General features: G+C 37.9%; 1 protein-coding gene across 1 annotated transcript; it reads right to left on the reverse strand.

Annotated features, from left to right (window-relative positions):
- Positions 1–5822: 5822 nt before the first annotated feature.
- Positions 5823–23820, reverse strand: fuca2 (alpha-L-fucosidase 2). The gene is made up of 7 exons (XM_048190438.1): positions 23455–23820; positions 16604–16791; positions 14875–15214; positions 10802–11012; positions 9846–10036; positions 9586–9694; positions 5823–6878 (listed from the first exon to the last, which is right to left on the reverse strand). The coding sequence occupies exons 1-7, from the start codon at positions 23637–23639 to the stop codon at positions 6741–6743; spliced, it is 1362 nt and encodes a 453-aa protein (XP_048046395.1). The 5' UTR covers positions 23640–23820; the 3' UTR covers positions 5823–6740.
- Positions 23821–23926: the final 106 nt, after the last annotated feature.

Genomic DNA, 23926 nt, shown 5'->3' on the forward strand with positions numbered 1-23926 from the left:
AAATTCAAAAGACAGAACGCATTTCATATGCTTTACATTTTACACATACGTTACTTTAAGTTAAAAGTCACCTCACTAAGCGGGTTAAGTAAAGGCCCGATATACTCACTGTGAAGTTCCTTTTCGTTCTTTGCTTAGGGGTAAAAAGTTAGAAATACTTGACCAGCTATAGCAAACATCCCGACACCGTCCACACTGCTTAGATGCGTTTAGATGATTATTATACAACACTCATGTCACATACTGCAAATTGCTTTGCAAGACACTAGCATAAACTAAATAAAAAATTTCTGGTGTAAGTTTAAGGCAATTTTTTGATCAAGAGGTAAGTATGTTGAACCAAAACATTTAAACAGAAGTAATTTCTTGACAATTAAAAGTGTTATATAGTGATGCCAATCCGCCTTCCGTATTCAACATACGAAGAAATTGTGAAACTCTTGCAGTTCAAAAAGCTTACACTATGTCCTACGCCTTCCCTATTCAACTTACGGAAAAAAGCTTAACTGACGCGACGCCACCTTACATTCTTTATAACTTGAATACAGAAGGCGGTCTGGCAGAAGATAGATATTTTACTTCATAACTTGTTAAATATGGATTTTTTTTTACACAAACGCATCACTTCGCTTCAGAAGGCCTTTATTAATCCCACGGAGCCGTGTGGAGTATGTTTATGATGGATGGATGGATGGATAGATGGATGGATGTGGATGGAGGCACTTTCAGCAGCTCATACTCATGGGTCCCGTTCACTGCCGTTATAAAGCTTGCGTCAGGATATGTATTAAAATATCTCAGAGAGCAGTGGTGTATGAAGTACTCGAAAACCATACTTGAGTAAAAGTATAGATATCTTACCAGAAAATGACTTTGGTAGAAGTTAAAGTCACTGTTTAGAATGTTACTTGAGTAAAAGTTTTAAAGTATTTGATATTTTTTGTACGAAAAGTATTTTTTTGATATTAAACGTACTTAAGTATTAAAAGTAAAAACACAAGTAAATGTAAAATACAAAAGGAGCAAAAAAATATTAAAAATTGTTCTATACACAGTTTGAGCAGCAAGATTGTGTTCAGTTTTAACTCTCTTACATTTTGTTTCTTTGAATTAAAAAAAAGGCTAAATGTTCTTTGTAATTTTTAAATATAAAAAAATACTACTATATTAATTATACATTGATTGTTCATGTTAATTCATAGTGCATTATAACTAGTGTAAGAGACGATTTTAAAATGTTAATGTTGAAATTAAAAATGAACAATACTTTTATTAACCTTATTTAATGTTACAAATGGGCTCTTATTGTAAAGTGTTACCATTTCATATAAATCCAAACAGTCATGCTTAAAAATTACCATCTTAACACACAAAAGCATAGCATATGTACACTTTCACACATTATTTGCCTCCATTTTAGAAAACTTGATTATCTAATCAAAATATGTGTTAGTGCCAATAAAAAAAAGAACTGAAATCAAATTAATTTCTGATTTGTTATGTTTCTGTCGCTGCATGATGAGAATACAGTTTAAACATGCAACTTCGCTGGAAAAAGTATGCATAACAGAGAACAAATGGATATAAACTAATGCAAATGAATAGTAACAATAGTGTGACATTAAACAGTTGGTGTTTTTGTCACATTGTTTTAACCGCTTGAGATACTACTAACGTTAGCATCCTCTCAGCCTCGACGGCAAACATACTACTGTTCTCCACTAATGCAGCATCTACTCAACAAACTAATTACTTTATAAGGATATGAAAACATGTACTGTAGCGTACACTGTATAACATACCGTTTCGTTGTCCGTTTTAAATCCGTTTTTGAAGTGTCCCGCTCTGTGCAGCGCGCAGCCTCACGTCACGTGTCAAAACAAACTCTACGAGGCAACAGTGATCGTTTTTATTTCGCCTCTAGAGGTCGCTCTCGTACTGTATAATGACAGCGTACTCTTCTCAAATCAAATGCTTTGGTAAAATGTATCGGCGTAAAAGTATACATTTTATTTAGGAAATGTAGTGGAGTAAAAGTAGAAGTTGACAGCAATATAAAAACTCAAATAAAGTACAGATTTTCCCAAAAAATACTTAAGTACTGTAACGAAGTATTATTACTTCGTTACATTACACCACTGTTGAGTAAAGCTTGGGCTAATTTTCATTTGAAAGTGAACTAATCCTTATGCTGACAACAATGAAAGCGCTTGAGAACTACAGGAGACTTATTTCGTAGCACAAATGAAAATAGTGTGAAAGTGTGGCACAGAAATTAAAAAACAATGGACTTGTGAAAAGGCCTCTGAAATAATCAGGCCTTCATTTTAAAGGGTTAGTTCACCCAAAAATGAAAATTATGTCATTAATGACTCACCCTCATGTCGTTCCAAACCCGTAAGACCTCCATTCATCTTCGGAACACAGTTTAAGATATTTTAGATTCAGTACGAGAGCTTTCTGTCCCTCCATTGAAAGTGTAGGTACGGTGCACTGTCCATGTCCAGAAAGGTAATAAAAACATCATCAAAGTAGTCCATGTGACATCAGTGGGTTAGTTAGAAGTTTTTGAAGCATCTAAAATACATTTTGGTCCAAAAAATAACAAAAACTACGACTTTATTCAGCATTGTCTTCTCTTCTGGGTCTGTGTATATCCACAGTGACGCTGCTTCTTCTTCTTCTATGGCGGTTGGCATCCAGCTTATTGGTGCATTACCGCCCCCTTCTGCTCCGGACAGTGACACTGATGACGTGTTATGTAGTGCGCCCGAGCTTCGTTTACAGTCTGAGGGAGACGCACGCTGTATTCAAGCTATTCTACATTGTTTGTATTTTGGTATTGCTATATTTTTTTAAATGGTGCGTAGGTGTGCATGTCGCAGATGTCCTAATCGCGTCACAGTCCGGAGCAGGAGGGGGCGTTAATGCACCAATGCACCGATGCCAACCGCCGTAGAAGAAGAAGCAGCAGCGTCACTGTGGATATACACAGACCCAGAAGAGAAGACAATGCTGAATAAAGTCGTAGTTTTTGTTATTTTTGGACCAAAATGTATTTTAGATGCTTCAAAAACTTCTAACTAACCCACTGATGTCACATGGACTACTTTGATGATGTTTTTATTACCTTTCTGGACATGGACAGTGCACCGTACCTACACTTTCAATGGAGGGACAGAAAACTGTCGGACTAAATCTAAAATATCTTAAACTGTGTTCCGAAGATGAATGGAGGTCTTACGGGTGTGGAACGACATGAGGGTGAGTCATTAATGACATAATTTTCATTTTTGGGTGAACTAACCCTTTAAGCTTTCATTTAGTGATGAGGGATTTTTTTGCTAGACAAAGAGCAGGAGAAATTCCAAGCGAGTGTCTCAGAGCCAGCAAAAGCTATGAAAAGAGGGACTGTTTATCTCACAGACCAAGATGCAGCCTGCAGAAGTTGTTGTCCACACTGGAAATACCTACTGTAGCCAAAGCACAATAAAGTCAATTAGCCATTTCCAAAGCCCATATTTACAAAATATAGACTTCAGGGGAATCAATATATAGACTTCAGGGGAATCAATATTCTGCTCTCATGAGACCAAATCAAACTTTCTGCATCTAACAGCATCCAAAATGTTATGGTGTTGCTAGAGGAGGAGTACAGTGAGAAGTGCCAGGTTCCCACAGTAAAGTTCAGTGGTAGTAAAGCTGAAGTGCTGAAGTGCTGAGTGCTGAAGGTGTGAGGGAGTGTGTTTTATCAATGCTGTCATGAATTCACACACAACTGTGAATGTAGAACAAAAACTTGAAACAGAAGATGTTCCATTTGTTGAATTAAATCTAGGGTGTACTCATTTCTGCAATCCTTCATTTAAACAAAATTGGCTAATTTACTTATTTTACAGATATTAATGACATATATTTCTCCGTTTTAATTAAGTATGTTGAATACATTTCTGTTTTGCCATTTTCCATGAATTGTATAAAGGAATCCTTAACTGTTTTAAGAAAATACTTTTTTTTTTCTCTTCTTTTTTTTTTGTATTTGTTCAAAGGGGGTGTACTCATTTATGCTGCACCTGTAATTATTTAAACATTTAGCTCACCTGTTTGTGTTATACTCAGAAATATAAAAAAAAATAATTTCAAAACAGACACTGTGAGGCTAATCAAACAATTTCATTTATCAGTTTATTCATTTTAAAGGCAGGGTAGGTAAGAAATTTTGTTCCAAATTTGTTTAAACTTTCTATATATATATACATGCATAATTAAAATGTAAGAACTCTGATAAAAAGAGTATAAAAATCGAGTGACTCTAGACCGTTTAATCTGTATTAAACACAGCTCATTATTTCCATCCGGGACGAAACATAGGATTGGCTTAGGCGGCTGTCACTCTCTCGCAACCATGGCAACCACCCTTTTGCCACACATGACCTGCCCACTTGCGCGCGCACGTTTGATTTGGGGAATTCAAGAGGCATGGATCCTAGGAATACCAAAACAATGGCAGAGAAACAGCAAGCAAAATTCACAGTACCGGCCTATGCAGTTAGTGAAGGCAAACCAGGCAAAAAAGGAAGACAGTAACAGTACAAGAAAAGGCAATGAACAAAAAGTCTTTGGATAAACAAAGAAATAAAACGCGAGTTAATATCGGCGTGGCTTTCCAGCGATGGCGAGAACTGAGGGAACTCAAGGGGCTGAAAAGTGACTCCTTGATGGCTTTATTTCTGCTGGACAGGTAAATCTTTCTTTTTGTATTTTGATCATACCTATTTTTTTGTTTATTTTTTCATGAAGCATGTGTCATTAGCACACGTAGCTGCGTAATATAGCTAACATAACATTACTTAGCGAGCCGTAGTAGAGACGATAAATAATCTATAGGCCTAGCACAAGATAATAGCTATAGTGTTGAATTGTGCATAATTTTGCTTTAGATAACTAAATACATGTTTAACAGATAGTAGGCCTAACGTTACTCCGCATCTAGGAACTTTTCTTAGAACTATGTTTACCCTCTGTCTAACTCTTTTACCATGTTCACCTGTAAGTTTACCTGCACGTTTTTTTTCGCCTTTGTTTTGTTTTTATATTCTACCTATGTTTACTGATGTCTTTATCTTGTATCTGTGTGTGTCGTACACACTTTGTTGTATGTGTGTGTTATTATTTTGTGTCTGCAATGCAGTTGTGAGTTGATATTTGAGTGTATGTTACTCTGTTTATCTGTAGAACAACGTATATGTTATGAATCTTACACGAAATTCATCTTCATCACAGTGTAAATGATGGTAATGGAAAAACGTGTATCATGCAACCTGTTTTTAGCTTTGCCTTATAGATAACTAACTCGTTAGCGAATTAAATTATGTTTATCTTCATAATCATAAAGTTATTTTTATTACATGTGATTCTGACATGATGTCACTACATGCACTGTGCTCCTTCCTCTCCGCTCGTCTCAGGTAAATAATGCGTCTTCCAGCTCAGTGGTCAGAGTCGCACATTCATGCGTTTTGGGGGCGTGGCTTTGGAAGGAGCCCAGAAGGAAGGGGGTGGAGTGAATGGAAATAATGAGCTGTCTTTAAAACAGTCGTGAGAGGTCTACAGACACTCGATTTTTATACTTTCTTTTTCAGAGTACTTACATTTTAAATATGTATTGATATATAAATAAAGTTTAAACAAATTTTGAAAAAAAAGTTTTTTATAAATTTTTTACCTACCCTGCCTTTAAAAGAGAATTATGCAAACATACAAAACAGCAATCATTTATCTCATACTAAAATAGTAAAATGTGGTTAAGAAAAAAATACATCTAGTTTCAAATTAAGACTTTATTTATTTATTTATTTTAGAAACCATTATATTTTTGCCTGTGCAAAAGTCACCATCATGACACCAGGATCAAGCAGGTGTTTAACAGAGATTGCTATTGTTAGATCGGATGGATCTGCACATCAGAAAAATCAGATCCGACCCCACATGTTGAATAATCTTAGTCGTGTGCGTTTCAATGCCCAGACTTCATCTGACCAGCGCAATTGCTTCACAACAACATCCCATAAAGCCTTGAAATGGCGATATTTCTCTTATCTCTTATTTGTGAAGACAAGCATTCTAAATTCTATGAAACCCCAAAATCATAAGATTAAACAATAATAGAAAGGAAGTAATAAGTCATATAAAATCACAATTGAACAATTGAATAATAGAAAATGATGAATAAATGATTAAATGATAAATCAAATAACAACTGCATAAATGATTCATGATTATAAAATAAATTGAATAAAAAAAAAAACACACAGGTTATTGAAAATCCTTAGATCCTCCACTATGCAGTTACTAAGATGTTCAGAGATATAAGTGTGTTGCTATGCGGTTGCTAGAATGTTCTGTCAGGTGGCTGCATACGGCTTACTTTTTAAACAGTTTTTTTTTTTTTTCACAAGTTTTCACATCTTCCAGGCAAAAATGTCTGATCGCTTAGCAAAGCTAGAGCACACCTCTCTATTTTGCGCCCCTACTAGGATACACTATGCAACAATTAAAATATTTAATGATCTGAATTGAAAATTGAAAGATGTGAATTGAAAATTGAAAGATGTGAATAAAATGTAAATTATTTGTGTTGTATTATTATTTAAACGTAAAAGGTGGGGGAAAATATAGTGCCTTCAATCTTTGGCTTCATTAGTTCTAAAGCAGGAACTAACTGTGTCGCTACGCTCTGGCTACATCGCACCAGTCAGTCGCAGGGTCCAAGCCCAGGAGCAGGGCATCTGACTCGGGGCCAGCTGGGGCAGACGAACCTTCAGACCTGTGGGACTCATGGACTCCCACGAGAGGGACTGATAGCCAATCAGCACCACCTGATTTGGAAATTGGGAAAAGGTTTGAAGGAAGAAAAAGAAAAGTTTTGCTTCAGATGTGATGCTCAGAAAACAGCTCTGAATAATTAAACAAGTCTTGAATGACAATACAGTAAGCATTTCTGAGAAACGCAGCTGAAAGTGGATCGAACCGAGCTCAACACAACATTACAAAAAAGTCAGAAGAATATCACTGAAAAAAAGGGTTTATGATCAGGAAAGAGCTTTAGGACCCACGTTAATATTAGAATAGCTTTCCAGCACGAGAGAGACCTAAGCGAAAACAGGCCTTCCTGTTCACAAAGAGCTTAAAAGAAAACACATAAGCGTAGTCATTTTAGAAGTTTTATATATTAAAGCTTGTATTTTTATATTTATATGTATATATTTATATTAATTTAAGTTTCATATTAATTCATTATCAATTAATATAATAATTATTTGACTATATTATAAATAATTATAATTCATATAATATAAAATATATAATAATATAATAAATAATTAGAGGCAAAAGGCTACATTTTTGTCTACATTTTTTTTACTATGAACTGCATTAATGAAAGGGTAGGTGATTTCGGAGTGGCTAGCAATAGCAAGCTAGCTTTGAAAGCATGAGCTCCCACCCTCCCTTCAGAGGGTCTCCAAACCACGCCTCCTTCAAAACACATGAACTGACACAGCAGAGTCTGCAAAGCGTCACGAGATGAGAGACGGCGTTAAATTACCTCATCTTTCAAAGCACACAACATTACAATAATAATGATCGTAAACAACTTACAAAGCTCTAGTTGTACCACCTGACTGCTGCAGATTCATTTCGGCGTTGATAGTATTGACATAGAAAAGCATAATTCTGAGTCTGAGGACGTGAACAGCGGGTAGACCATCATGTGTTACGACATGGCGTGAAGTTAACGCAGCAAAAGCTCATTGTTTTTTGTTCAGGAGGAATTGTAAAAGGTGGCTGCTGTTCGTTTATGGAGCCTGGTGACGGTCTACAAAATATCATTGCATTCAGACTGAAAAAATGTGATTGGATGAACATTTTTTGGTCCCTAGACTTCCACAGAAGATATATGTACGTTTTAATATTTAGACCACTTCTATCATTGATTGCTATCAGGATGTGAAGAGAGTTTCAATCAGTTTAACAAAAAATATGTTTATAAAACAAATTGCCTAAATTGTATATTCTCCTGTGTGGTTTATGTTAATTTTTTGTTCTTCCTTGACATTCGTTCGTCATCTTTGCTTTACTTTTTGCTTTACATTTTGGAGGCGGAGCAATGAAGGAAGGGTTGTATTTTTTTGGGGGTTGATTTCAAATATCAACATTGTTTCTCAGAAATTGCTTACTGCACCTTTAAGGCAGAGGTCACTTGCTCAGACATTCCCATAGGAATAAAATGCAGATTTGTGAATGGCAATAAAATGTGCTCAGAGTCAGGCAGGATATTTGCATGAAATGTGACATTGCAAAGCATTTTTTATACAGAGTAATTTGATAAAAAAAAACTGTGAAACTGAATAAGAATCAGTACAAACAATACCGTTTAAAAGTCTTGGATCGGGATCAAAACTCTCTCATGCTCACCAAGAGTGCATTTATTTGATCAAAAATATAGTAAAGCTGGTAATATTGATTTGAAATATTGAAATGAAATATTATTACCATTTAAAAGAACTGTTTTCTATTTAAATACATTTTTAAACAAAAATATAAATGTATTCCTGAATTTTCAGCATCATTACTCCAGTCTTCAGTGTCACATGACCCTTCATAATTATAACTGCCATTCTATGCTGATTTGCTGCTCAAGAAATATTATTATTATTATCAATTTTGACATTTGTGCTGCTTCATATTTTTGTGGACACTGTGACACTTTTTTTCAGGATTCTTTGATGAATAGAAAGTTCCAAAAAACAGCATTTATTTGAAATAAAAAAACTTTCATAATATTATAAATGTCTTTACTGCCACTTTTGATCAATTTAATGCAACCTTGCTGAGTAAAACGATTAATTTCTGAGTAAATCATTAATTGCAGTCCACAAGTTTTGCCTCTTTGTCACCATCTCTGTTTGAAACCTGCAATTGCAGTTATTTGCAGAATTATTTTGATTAATTTATGAATTTATGAATTATTATTATTATCATCTTTACATGGGTTGTGCATCGGCACGGCTCGTCAGCGCGGATGAATAATGCTTTGAGGAGAATGTGTCAGTCACCGCACCGGTGGATACTGTACTTCGGAATCACAGATTGTAGTCTTGGAAATATGACCAAAATAAGAATTTTCACCAGGAAATGTCATCTGAACAAGTAAGTAACAAATCTGCCACTTTTGTTCTGACCAACTGAGAAAAAAAAAGCATTACAATAAAAAGCGCTACCAATGGTGATTAAATCTAACGACCGCATTGCTCGGATCACATCAAACCGTGCAAATTATTATTATTGTTATACTTTGTTCTCAAATTGTTAATGTTAACAACATCAGCATTGAGTGACTATGTGCATTTAGTGTGTATTACCTGTGGATTTCAATTTCTGTACATTCTAATCTCTAACGTTATCTGATGAGATGGCAACAGCTGCTAAGGTGTGGTTGGTCACTACGTTTTAAGGCCGGGCTTAACAAACAATCAATCATTCGATAAGAATCTATATATATATAATTTCTACAATATACATTACCTGAGTCTTGGACGCTGACACAATGGGGTCGTTCAGAACAACGTTCCCATCATTGGGCCATGAAAGAAAAATAGCATAGATTGCTTTCTCCTTCTGATTCCATGTATACCTGTGAGGACAAAACAAAATTATACTTTAATTTAAAAGCAAATAAAGGTCAAAGAGATTAAACAGAAGAAGAGAGAAACAGAGGCAAAGACACAAACAGACATTTTGTAGCACGTTACTGTACATGAGAGAGAAATCATAATGTAACTGACCAAACTCCAGGAGTGGCAGTGTCGTTCTGAACTCTCCATGCGCTGCTGTTGTAAATGGCCTCTCCGTTCACCTTAAGCCACTGACCCATCTGCCGCAGACGCTCCTCAAATATGGGCACAATGCGGCCGTCATGTGTGGGGCCCACGTTCAACAGCAGATTCCCCCCGCAGGACACGGTCTCCACAAGAGTCTGCAAGACAAACAGAGGACTTCTTAATCTTCTTGCCTTTTACTTCTATATAAAATTGAAAATTTTTTAGTCAGAAGAAAGTGTTTGCCCATGCAAACTCGTCATCACAACATGTTGCTATATGGTTGCTTACTAGAAAAAGAGCTCACACGCAAGTCTATTTTGATATCCACAGTAAACCATACAAACCACTTGAACTATAAGCAATACTAATCAAGGTGCTTATAGTTTGTAAATGCCACTAATAATAATAATAATGATATACATTTTACTGGTTCTTACAGCAAATTAAGGTAAAAATTACCTCAACCATGATAATTTCCACAATAAATCACAATATTCATCAAAACAGTAGGGTGAACATGATTTCACCAAGTACAACATGTTTCCGGATCACCATCTTTGTTGATCCTGGAACAACATTCCAATCAACCAATCAGATTTGAGGGACAAGTTTACAGTTTATGTAACTAAGTGTTATTCATCTATTTTTTTCCCCTCTGATTTTAGAGAAAAGTTAAGGGTAGGGTTAGGTTTAGGGGTATGGATAAGGTTAGGACTACATTTTCAGACAGGAATGTTGTTCCAGGAACATGACTTACTTGGAAAAAATCATGGTGACCAAAACAGCAGATATGGATCCATGCACTGAACAAAACTGAAAAGTTTGGCTTCAAAATCCACACTTGCTTGCTGCAGCATTCATCATTTGTAAGTCACGTGCACACAAGTGTCATAGTGATTGAATGTAAATGTAAAGCTCACTCCTATCAGCTTTTCGATACTGAGGTAATCGCTGAGTTTGGCGTCTCTCCTGTAGCCCCATGACTTCTGGTCAATGGTCATGCAGTTCTCCCACTTGTGCTTCAGCAGGTGTCCTGGGTTGTACCGATCTGAGCAGGTGTAATATCCACCATGTTTACATATGCTGCCATATCCCCAGCGGTCATTGGTCACAACAGTGTCACGCACAGGGCTGAAAACACACATTTGCCATCATTTAGGCTACATGACTTCACTTAGACAGTTCTAGTAAGCAACTCGTTTGGTTCTCTACAATGTTATTATGAAATTAAATCAAAATGAAAGTCTTCAGTCTACGTCTGTTTGCTTTGAGTTCATCTATACACTAGTGTACTCCAAAACATTGACTAAATAAGCATTTAGCAGATATATTTAAGTAAAAATCTTTTGATTGAGGCAATCAATGGCAGTAGCTCCTCACTGCAGTACACAAGATCCAGGGGGTGAGGTTGGATCCAGATCAGGGGGTGCTGACGGGTAGGTTTAGGGATCAGTGTTTGATGTAGTCAATCAGTATGGTGATCGACATGACCAATATTATTAAGAATCTGCCGCAGGGCGGCACTGGCCTGGCTACTGACGTCATACTTAGATGTGGGCTGGGTTGGATGTCCATCGCAGGCTGCAGCGAACGCTTCTCATATGCTGGTTCATCTGGTGGAGCAAAGTATATAAAGTGGGAGGAGTTGGATCTGGATCCAACCTCGCCCCCTGGACCTTGTGTTCTGCAGTGAGGACTATCTCATCAATTGGGCAAGGTTTAGCTAGTTAAAATAGCCAAGTGAGCCCCTGCTGGTAGATGCAGCAATTACACTAATGTGTTGCCAAAAAGCATTTTTCACCATTGACCATTCAAAAGTAATTGTGTATTTTGACAAAATAAAAAAAGAATGGCAAACAGTATAAAAATCACAAAATGTAATGACTTTATAGTAGATGTTTTATCAGTGATTTTATTCAGAGGGATCTTAAAGGGTTAGTTCACCCAGAAATGAAAATTCTGTCATTTATTACTCACCCTCATGCCGTTCCAAACCCGTAAGACCTTCGTTCATCTTCAGAACGCAAATTAAGATATTTTGTTGAAATCCGATGGCTCAGTGAGGCCTGCATAGGGAGCAATGACATTTCCTCTCTCAAGATCCATTAATGAACTAAAAACATATTTAAATCAGTTCATGTGAGTACAGTGGTTCAATATTAATATTATAAAGCAACGAGAATATTTTTGGTGCGCCAAAAAAAAAAAAAAAAATAACAACATAAATAGTGATGGCCGATTTCAAACACTGCTTCAGGAAGCTTTGGAGTGTTATGAATCAGTCTGTCGAATCGGCGGTTTGGAGCACCAAAGTCACGTGATTTCAGCAGTTTGGCGGTTTGACACGTGATCTGAATCATGATTCGATACAAAAGATTCATAACGCTCTGAAGCTTCCTGAAGCAGTGTCTTGAAATTGGCCATCACTAAATAAGTCGTTATTTTGTTTTTTTGCCGCACCAAAAATATTCTCGTCGCTTTGTAATATAAATATTGAACTACTGTACTCACATGAACTGATTTAAATATTTAGTACATTAATGGATCTTGAGAGAGGAAATGTCATTGCTCTAAAGTTGTTTTTTTCTAACTGCTTTTCCCACCATCTTTTTTTTTTTTTGCTAATTCTTTGTTTAATTTTGTATCGGTATTAAAAGGTAATCTGTAAATAGGGAAACAACACTATTCTGTAGGAGTTTGTTTTATTGCTATGTTTAATATTGTGTCTGTATTAAAAGGTAATCTGTAAATAGAGTAATGCCTCTTGTAAGAAATTTGTTTAAAAGCTGGTTTTGAACAGATAGGGAGGTAGAGATGTGGGATGCATTTTTGTTTAATTTTTCTTTGTTAGGATAAAGTAGCCTTTTAAAAATAGCTTTGGTTTTGTTTGTTATTTTGGCTCATGCCCATTTCTGAAGCTGACATAGTGGCTAGTAAACTAAAGAAACTACTAATTGCTCCTACAATTAACGCAAATCTACACTTTCCTTATGTGACGTTCTTCATTTATGTTACTCCTCAACGCTCCTAGACTGGGACATAACAGTGCCACTTGCTAAATTCTGGACGTGATTAGAAAAGGATGCATGTTCTTGAAAAAAAAAAAAAAACTATCATACTTGTGATCTTTGTGGTGGAAAATTAAATGAACAGGAAATGTATAAAATATGAAAATTCAGAGCAATTTCTTAGGTACTGTCTACAGCCACAAGGAAGTAGCCTTTGCATCTATGTTTAAATATACACAAATGCAAAACCTAACCCTTGTGTACACATAATACATAATGCAATACACAATACACCACACTGCAGTAAATGAAAATGTGATTTTTTCCATAATATTTCTGTTAATTTGTATAATTTAGAATCTTATAAGCAACTAGAGTGTTTTATATATATTTTTTTAATGTTTTTAAAATTATAAATATTTTTTTCCTATATATATATATATATATATATATATATAGGAAAAAATATATTTATAATTTTATATTTATAATTTTATATATATATATATATATATATATATATATATATATATATATATATATATATATATATATATATATATATATATATTCATTGTATTACAGTATTTTTATATGTATGTGTGTGTGTGTGTGTGTGTGTGTGTCTGTCTGTATGAGTATATACAGTGGCATGTGAAAGTTTGGGAACCCCTTGCAGAATCTGTGAAAATGTGAATAATTTTAACAAAATAAGAGAGATCATACAAAATGCATGTTATTTTTTATTTAGTACTGTCCTGAGTAAGATATTTTACATAAAAGATGTTTACATATAATCCACAAGACAAAAAAGTAGCTGAATTTATTAAAATAACTCAAAAGTTTGGGAACCCTTGATTCTTAATACTGTGTTTGGTTACCTGGATTATCTATGGCTGTTTTTTTGTTTTGTGATGGTTGTTCATGAGTCTCTTGTTTGTTCTGAGCAGTTAAACAGAACTCTGTTCTTCAGAAAAATCCTCCATGTCCTGCAGATTCTTTAGTTTTCGAGGATTTTTTGCATATTTGAACCCTTTCCAGCAAATGATTTTGAGATCCGTCTTTTCACACTGAGGACGACTGAGGGACTCAAACACAACTATTAAAAAAGGTTCAAACATTCACTGATGCTCCAGAAGGAAACAAGACGCATTAAGAGCTGGGGGGTGAAAACTTTTGAATTTAAATATGAAGGTAAATAGTGCTTAATTTGTCTTCCGGGAAACATGCAAGTATCTTCTGTTGCTTCCGAAGGGAAGTACTAAATGAAAAAAAAAATATTTCAACAAAATAAGAAAAGTTTGGAACTTTGAAAAAAAATTTAACTCCTGTTCAAAAGTTTTCACTTTTTCTTAATAGATCAGTGAATGTTTGAACCTTTTTTAAAAGTTGTGTTTGAGTCCCTCAATTGTCCTCAGTGTGAAAAGATGAATCTTAAAATCATACAGCCACTGCTGTAAAAGGTTCAAATATGCAAAAAATCCTTGAAAACTGAAGAATCTGCAGGACATGGAGGATTTTTCTGAAGGACAGAGTTCAGTTTAACTGCTCAGAACAAACAAGGGACTCATGTACAACCATCACAAAACAAAAAAACAATCATAGATCATCCAGGTAACCACACACAGTATTAAGAATCAAGAGTTCCCAAACTTTTGAACGGAGATATTTTAATAAATTCAGCTACTTTTTTGTCTTGTGGATTATATGTAAACATCTTTTATGTAAAATATCTTACTCAGGACAGTACTAAATAAAAAATAACATGCATTTTGTATGATCTCTCTTATTTTGATCAAATTATTCACATTTTCACAGATTCTGCAAGAATAATTTTTTAATCAGCCTTCTTTGACTGTTGAGGATCACAAGTTCCTCCCCTAAGGGAGGAAATAGACATTAAATTTGATAATTTGATATTGCCTTTGGACCTCCTCCTGGTTTCTTGGTTTGTAATCATGACACTTCTGTTAAGGTGGCCTTACCTCTCATTATAAAGCCAGGCGAGGAACCCTGTGCTGTTCCAGTAAGAGTCGGGCGCATCTCCATCACCATCAGACCACAGCACTTCAGGTTTGAACTTGTTGACTATCTCGTACAGCTCAGGCAGGCTCTTTGTAGTAGGGAACACATTGGTTTTGAAGTGGTTGTCAGCATCGGTTCTGAACAGAGGGTTAAACCACTCAAACAAAGAATGGTAAAGCCCCAGACGCAAATCACTGTGTGTCCGCAAAGCAGTGGCGATATCATCCACCAAATCCCGCTTCGGCCCAACCGCCACTGCGTTCCAGGGCCATGAGTATTTTGAGTCCCACAGTGTAAAGCCTGAGGAATTGAAACACACAGGTGAATCGCACAAACCCTATCAAGAACATGTTTGGGACTTCAGATTTTTTTGCATTGTGATTTTAGTGTATTCCATTGTACAGTATTGTTTTATATAAAATTCAGAAGTAATCTGTCTGAAGATGACATGTGGAAATGTGTTTAACTGCATGAAAATATTGTCTCAGTGCAAAATATCTTTAATTTCACCAACACCGGCATCATTTTCTTTTTATTTTGGGGTGGTATGACCTGTTTTCATGTTATTCACACATAAACCTTTTGTTGTTCCCCTTTAACAAATACTATACCACTGTAATGTAATATTAATATGGCATAGTACTATTTGGTGCCTTTATGCCTTCCTACAGTGGAATGCATCCTCTGAAGGCAGCATTTTTAATCTTTCGGATGCAGCCCATGTTTCAGGTATTGCGGTATGGCATATTGGTGCCTGTATATTTTTAAGGGGTCCTTGATTATGATTTGACTTTTTTTAACTTTAGTTAGTGTGCAGTGTTCCTGATATTTTCTTTTACAGAAATTGCTTTTTAAAGGACTACAACAAACAGCTGGTAGGGACTACAACAGGCTTCTTTCTGGGTTGGTGACATCACAAACCCCAAAATTGACATAAACCCCGCCCCCGAGAACACATAACAAAGGGGCAATGTTGGGCTGCTTTAGAGAAGAGGAAGAGTTGTTGTAGTAGAGTGTTGTTTCATGCCGTCATTTTACGCCGGACTGCTTCACAAACGAGGGTCAATTCAACTCTGGATTTGCACAAAAGATTAATGACAGCACATGCTAGTTGATGAGTTGAATCAACTCCATAGCAACTACACAAATTTATCCACTAAACATTCAGAAACGTCCAGATGCATTATCTTCTTCCTGAGTCTCTCCATCAGTGTCCGACTCCAGTTTGAACAACGTAAGGCTCATGGTTGCCAGGTTTTCACAACAAAATTTGGCCAATTGCTACTGAAAACTAGCCCAGTCGTAGTTCAGTAGGGTTCCCCAGTAAAAAGGGTTCCCCCCCCCCACCCCCCCCCCCCCCCGCCCCGCCCAAATAAGAAATATTTAAATATTCAAAGAAAATATTATCACACTGTATGTAATGTGTCACACAGGTACTTCTGGAAATGACCTTTTACTGTTTTCACTGCAAGTTATATAGTTAATCATAGTTTTTACTTAAAAACATACATTTGTTTTATAGAATGTGATGTTAAACCATGTATAGTAAGGTATTTTATAGTTAACCAATTAACAGGTTTTTACCATGGCATTTTTACAGTTTTTTTTTTATGTAACATTAAAATAATCAGTTGACATATATGCAAAAATTAAATGCAAATGCAGTCGGTGCAGTCATTTCTTACAAACCTTCATGGTGTTTGGTTGTGAGCACAATATATTTGGCTCCAGATGAGGCAAAAATGTCAACCCACTCTATAGGATCAAAGAATTCAGCCTGGAACTGAGGTGCAAAGTCTGCGTAGGTGAAGCCAGTTGGATAATTCTGCTCCATAAACTTAACATAAGATGGGATTTTCCGGCCCTGCCAATACCACCTGTTGGAAAACAAAACTATTAAGTACAATGAACCTCAAAAATGTAAACACAAAAACACTGTTATAAAGTGACCATTTAACTTCTTGATTAAAGAAAATAAAGCTTACTTTTTAGGACGATTTTGATGTTTTGCATTCTGATATTATATTTTTAATGAAGTTTAAGCACATTGTAATGTATAAAATCTAATTCTTATTATTGTAATGAAAAAAAAATTACACTACCTAAATGATTAAGAATTTACATATTATGTTAGTATTTTTGAAACTTTAATTGAGGTAAGTTGCATTTTTAAAATGAATTATATTACAGTATTTCGATATAACTCAAAAGTAAAATATCTGGAGGAGGCATGGGGAAATATTTTCACATCATGCAATATTTTCATGGAATTAAACATGTAAAATATGCTCATTTTACAAATATAGGCTTCATTTTCTTTGCAAAGCAGATCGGATAATTTCAGGACACAGTGCGTTTACATTTGGCCTCTCTATCTGGATAACCGATTGGATTTCTGTTTCCCGCACAATATTTAAATTAGGCGCGTTCGAAAGGCATAAGCTTCAAATGGCTTCATAGAGTAAAACAACTTTCACTTTAGCCTCTATCAATGCAGTTCACACAGCACGGAATTTTTGTGATTTATTCAACAAAAGTAGGCTACAATCGATCACAAATAGAGTCAATTCCAGTTCAAGGAAATGTAATTTCTTATCAAAACTGCATCTGTCCATTATTTTCTGACTGCCACGCAGAGAGACTGGGCAGGGATTTATATGACGTTGCATGTTAATGCCAAGTGAACGCAGCGTGCGATACCATATAGTACTGAATGATTAACATTAATGTACAATGATAATTACATGGGCAGGGGCGGAGCCAGACATTGTAAATATTCGGGGCTTAGCCCAAATCTATTTTGTCCAATGACATTTTTAATTTTCCATTAACAGCTTTACTGACACGAAAGTAATATTGTGAAATATTATTTTAAATTGTAATAACTGGTTTTTTTTTGTTTTTTAAAGCAGAACTAAGTAACTTTTTTTACCTTCATAAATAGTTTTCTAAGTCCTTACGATGGTTAATTGACTTGTAGTGGTGTGTTTGAGGCGAGCACTAACCCCTTCTGGCACGTCTACGCCAGAATACAGCACTTGCAACTTGAGCTGCACCGACCCGAAACAATCTCGCCTCATGTTCACATTCACGCGAGAGTGACAAAATGCTTTACGGTAATTCAAAAACAATGTATATATTATGTCTTTATAAGACAATTTCGAAAATTACCCACCTCCATCGAGTGTACTGTATTTGCAAATTACCCACCTCCTCTTTCTTGTACTGTATTTGCAAAACTACTGCGCTGGTGAGTGTTGTAGTCGTTGTAGTCCAGAGCTGCGCTTGGAGTATTTATGACAGTGTCATTCACTGAAGGAAACTGTAGGGGGAGCTTCGCGAATCTTGCTTAGTTCTGCTTTAATAAAAATTATTTATTCTTGTGATGGCAATGCTGAATTTTCAGCATCATTACTTTAATCTTCAGTAAGGATGTCACAGTGAGGAAATTCACACAAACGTGCAACAACTGACTGGAGGTATCAGGGAGCTGCTATCAATATGTGGGGTAATGAAATTGCTTTTGAATGTGCGCTCACTTTTGATGTACTCTGTGTATAGGGAGTGGGGGTGCTGACCACACATTTTACAAGATAAGATATTTGTCAATTAGCCGCATTTCCATTACAGAAATGTGATATTTTCTAAATGTCGATAAAAACTATTGCGACATGACGGCATGCAACTAAAACTCTTGCGATGAGTCATTTTCCTCTCGCGATAAGTCATTTTCCAAAAGATATTTCTATCTGAGAGCTTTATTTTGAGTGTAATATTTGCTACGGCTTCTAGAAGCCCTTCTCACTCATATATGCTTCCCTAGGTGCTTCTCAATAATCCAGTGGATGCTTCCTCATTTCTTCGCTCCTCCATCCTCCAGCCTGTGACCTGGAAAATGATCAAAGAAAATCTCAAAGGCCATTTTAATTCTATGAATACCATTTCAATTCTATAAAAGCACTGTGAGGAGGTGAGGAACAAGGCATGAGGAAGCTTCCTGAGGAGCAATGAGCGAGGACTCACAAGTGCAAAGACATCTAATATTATATTATATATATTAGTTTCAATTATGTTCATTATTAATTGTTAATAGATTAATACTATTAGTATTACATGTCAAACTTTAAGGTTTCCCAGATCGAGCTCGAGGGATCAAGCATATTCCAATATACAAATAAGATTTCCTCCGATTACCCGGTCCTCGTTTTCTTTTCTTGCATCCTCCCGTTGCCTCTAGGAGATGAAGCTGAGGTGCGAGGAAAGAGATGAATAAGAAAGAAAAGAAGAGCACCCCTCTCTCGTCTTCTGTACAAACATACCATGCTATCTTTAAAGAATGATGATATGACTGTACGTCAGGTGACCTGTAAATGCTAATGTTTCCATTGCAGTTTTGTGAAATATTCCTTTTTCAAATTCCCTGAAAAACCACCTCATGCGAACATAAAACATTTTTGCAATGAGTTTTTGTGAAATTGACGCGTTTCCATTGAGTGTATTTTCAATTTGCACAATTTAAAGGGTAATGGAAACACAGCTGATTCTCATCTCATCTCTCCTTACCCTCTTCATGTGATTAGTGGAATCCATAAGGCAGGAACGAGGTTCCCAGCGAATCGAACTCTGAGAGGTAATTTCACAGAAAGAAACAGCGCATGTAGGGCAGGAACATCCAGGTTATAGAACCTGGCGAAAGTGGACGGCGAGGCCCAGCCAGCCACCTCACAGATTTCTGCAATGGACACACTACTGGACCAAGCCCAGGATGAGGCCATATCTCTGGTGGAGTGTGCTCTTACTCTGAGGAGGAGGAGAAGTAAGCAAGCACTATTGTGTCAAATATCCATCGGGATAGCGTTAGCTTTATGACCGGATGCCCTTTGGTGCGGCCCCCGAAGCATACAAAGAGCTGTTCCGACTGCCTGAATGAGGTGGGATGGTCAATGTAAGTTCTTAAAGCTCTGGCAGATTAAGTTCAACTCCTGATTGTCCTGAAAAGGAGGAAACACGGAGAGAGTAATCACCTGCGCTCTGAATGGAGCGGAGAGTACTATTGGCACATAACCATGCCTTGGCTTCAGGACGACCTTGGAGTCATTGGGCCCGAACTCAAGACAGGATGGGCTCACAGAGAGCACCTGCAGGTCTCCTACTCCTTTGACCGATTCTAGAGCTAATTGCAGAGCGGTTATGAGCGTCAGAATGTAAATGTCGGTGGACTGTAACAGTTCAAAGGGAAGGCCCTTAAGGCCCCTTAGAACTATGGACACGCCTCCTAGACCCCTTCAAGAAACTGCCCACCGACTGTCCAGCTAGAGGAGCATAAAAAGCTGCTATATCCGCAACATAGACCTTAAGAGTGGAGGGTGTATGACCCTTATCCAACAGCCCTTGAAGGAAGGACAATATCAGAGATATGTCACACGCAGATGGGTCTTCATCTCGGGCTGTGCACCAAGCGGAGAAGACTGACCATTTAAGGGCATACAGGCATCTTGTAGACGGGGCTCTAGCCGGTGAAATAGTATTAAGGACATTCTCAGGGAGGTCAACAGGCTCCCACCGAGAGGCCATAGATGCCGGGCCCACAGCTCAGGCTGGGGGTGCTAAATTGTTCTGTTCGCCTGAGAAAGGAGATCCCATCTCAGGGGAATTAGCCACGGCACCGCTGTGAGCAGCTGAGACAGCTCCGAAAGCCAATGTTGGTTCCTCCAGAGCGGGGCCACTAGGAGGACCTTGTGTTTGTGTTCCCTGATTCGTGTGACAAACTGGGGGATCAGAGTGATCGGGGAAAAGGCATAAAGAAGGAGGCTGGGCCAATCGTGGGCCAGCACATCCCTGTTCCTTTAAAAATAGATTGGGCAATGACAATTGTCTTCAGAGGCAAAGAGGTCGACCTCTGCCTTCCCAAAGTTTTCCCAGATTTTCTGAACCATTTAAGGGTGGAGCATCCACTCTTCTGAGGACACATTGCTCCGTGACAGCATGTCTGCCCCTTGGTTCAATATGCCCGGCACATGGGCTGCTTTCAGCGAAAGCAGATTGCAACATGCCCACTCCAGAAGACTCTTTATTAGAGTGACAAGGCACTTCGAAGAGAGCCCGCCCTGGTGATTTATGTAGGACACAACAGTCATACTGTCTGAGCGGACTAGGACGTGGTGTCCTGCCAGGAGCATCAGGAAAATCTGAAAGGCTCGACAGACTGCCAGCATTTCCAGGCAGTTGATGTGTAGCCCGCTTTCCTCGCTTGACCAAGTGCAAAAGGCTGATCTGCCCTCGCACAGGGCTCCCCAGCCTGTCTTGGAAGCGTCTCCTGTACACCATCCCTAGAGCCACACCCTGCTTGTACCAGCAAGGGTCCTTCCAGGGGGCCAGGGCTGTGACGTAAGCCTGGTTCACCCTTGATACATAATCGCCCATACGCCAGGTGTGGGATGGAACTCAGGGTTTCAGCCAGAACTCTAGGGGTCGTATATGAAGCAGACCCAACTGTAGTAGCGGCGATGCAGAGGTCATGAGGCCTAGCATCCTTTAAAATGTTCTGAGCGTCAGAGAGGTTCCAATTTTGAAGGTTGCTGTATGGCCAGAACCCGTTCTGGCGAGACCACTGCCCTCATCTGGGTTGAGTCGAAAACTGTTCCCAGAAACAAAATCCGTCAGCTAGGAAGCAGTGAGCTCTTGGCAAAGTTTATCTTGAGCCCCAAGCATTCCACGTGGTTGAGGAGGAGGGACCTGTGGGATACTAGCTCAGCCTCCGACGGGGCTAAGACGAGCCAGTCATCGAGGTAATTCAATATGCGGATTCCAAACTGCCTCAGAGGGGAAAGAGCCACGTCCATACATTTCGGAGCAAGGGACAGTCCGAATGGAAGGACTATGTATTGATATGCCACTCTTTGATGAATGATTTTGTAGTGTGTTCCAAATGAGTGATTATTGTCAGCGAAGTCCACTTCAATGGATATACTGTGCTCAGGGAGTAGGGAGCAGTGAACACTGCGTAGGGACCCTGTCGAATGGAATGCATCTTAAACCTGTCTGGAGTTTTCGCGTTGCTTTGCAAAGTACGTCACCCGAATCGTTGATCTGATTGGTTGAAGGACTATACAATTGCGTGAATAATGCTCGTTGATCACGCCTCTTGTGCAGTAGAAAATACATACAGACTCTCCAGAGCAATGTTCATTTGAGCTTGGTCTGGTGATAGCCAGACAACCAGATACTATCTACCAGCTACAATGTTCCAAAACAGCTTAAGTTGGTCTAGCTGGTTTTTCCAGTAGGGTGAGCTTTATTTTGGAGAAAATTAACCAGGGGTCCATTCTTCGTACCTCGCTAAATACATCTGAGATGATTTAACAGATGCTAGATCTTCTAATTGTGATAACTGATCTCTGGCTAATTTGGTTCTTCAAACAAATTTGTGGATTAGATTAAAATATCAGGATTAAATTGGCTGTGCACAACTGCGGTGTGCATGAACTTGCTGTCGGTGAGAAGAGAGAGAAAGCGCTGCAGGTATCAGTGTATGGATACTGCAAAAAGGTGGTATTGAACTGTTTAACATATTAGTAGAGAGATAAAATTATATTTTGACAGTAGGCTACTGTTAAGAAACCTCAAACCTGAAAGATTACCATGGTGTTGTACAATACATCTGCAAAACAACACAATATTGTGGAACCTTGGTAATGCCGTGATACTTTCAGGCATAGGCGCCGAATTATGTTTCTGCCGGTGGGTGCCCAGAGCCCCACATCAACCCCCATATAGGCTATTATATTACATTACCGCTTTCAGTTTTCGCGTTCCCTAATAGTGTAGTGGTAGGATTTTCGTACAGTCAGAGGTCCAGCCATGCTCTTATTATCAGTGGTTCGAATTTGCCCTCATATCGTTTTTTTTGTTACAAAATTAATGTTTGTATATCAAGAGCAGGAAAATGTATGTGTGCATTTTGTTAGTGATTTCCCTAGAAAGAAGAGTCAAGCAATAGATTGACGCGTATGTCAGAAGACTAACTTGCACGAGCCACAATGCATGATTTAAAAAACAACACGTTTCAGCGCTAGTTCGTTTCTTATTTAACTCAAATCAACGTCAGCTTGATGTTTTATTTGCATTATATCCGTGCAGCAATATGACAATTTCGACCCAAAAAGCACATTCTTTTCACGAGTGTTGTCGCGAGTCATGCTCTCGCTGATATCTCATGCAAGGAGAGATGAGCGCGCTGATGTATCTGATCGAGAGCAGAGCCATTTGTGCTCGCGCGCATCACTTGGACGCGCTCTCGACGTTTGCCATATAAACGGCCTTAAATAAACTATAAAAAGGGTGAAGACAGTGTCTGAAAGCTCCAATTGATTTTCTATTGGTTAAAATTAATGGAGAATATCTCGTATTTTTCCGTGGGTGCTCGACCATTTCCGTGGGTGCTCCAGCCCCCGAGCACCCACGGGATCGGCGCCTATGCTTTCAGGTACTTTTTTGTTAGTGTCATACACACTGTATTCGCGCTGATGCTGCAGACTTACCAGAACCATTCACTGCCATAGCTGGGAACTGAAAACACTCCCCAGTGAATGAATATGCCGAATTTGGCTTGATCGAACCATTCCGGTAGAGGTCTCGAATCAATTGATTCCCACGTAGGCTTGTATTGACAAAGACAGCTGCCAATCAAGAGTAAAGAAAGGGAAAAAACACTCCAGTGATGCATTGTGCTACTGCTGTCACTTATTCACAGCGATCAAATGACACTTGTTTCAAATCACATGATGTGGTTTTCTGCATAAACTCACGTGATCTGTCACATACGTGCCAACTGAAAAATGTAAAAAACTAAAACACAGCAACTGAAGCAGTTTCCTCATTCTGAAACCGGGAAACAAGTGTATATAAATGAACGCCACCACTGCGAAGGCTCGATTTATGAATATTAATTACGTACCACGACGTTCGCCGATGATTGGCTGAACGGCAGGAAGGTTACCGAAAAACACTGGA

This window comes from Megalobrama amblycephala, linkage group LG5 (assembly GCF_018812025.1).
Source record: "Megalobrama amblycephala isolate DHTTF-2021 linkage group LG5, ASM1881202v1, whole genome shotgun sequence".
Lineage (NCBI taxonomy): Eukaryota > Metazoa > Chordata > Actinopteri > Cypriniformes > Xenocyprididae > Megalobrama > Megalobrama amblycephala.

Excerpts from the sequence above, each read along its gene's own strand:
- fuca2 (XM_048190438.1), bottom strand. The coding sequence starts at position 23,639 with ATGCATCACTGGAGTGTTTTTTCCCTTTCTTTACTCTTGATTGGCAGC. Across the intron at positions 10,037-10,801 it reads GTATCGAAAAGCTGATAGGA|ACTCTTGTGGAGACCGTGTC; the intron begins GTGAGCTTTACA and ends TTTGTCTTGCAG. Across the intron at positions 6,879-9,585 it reads TGTCAGCGTCCAAGACTCAG|GTGGTGCTGATTGGCTATCA; the intron begins GTAATGTATATT and ends TTTCCAAATCAG.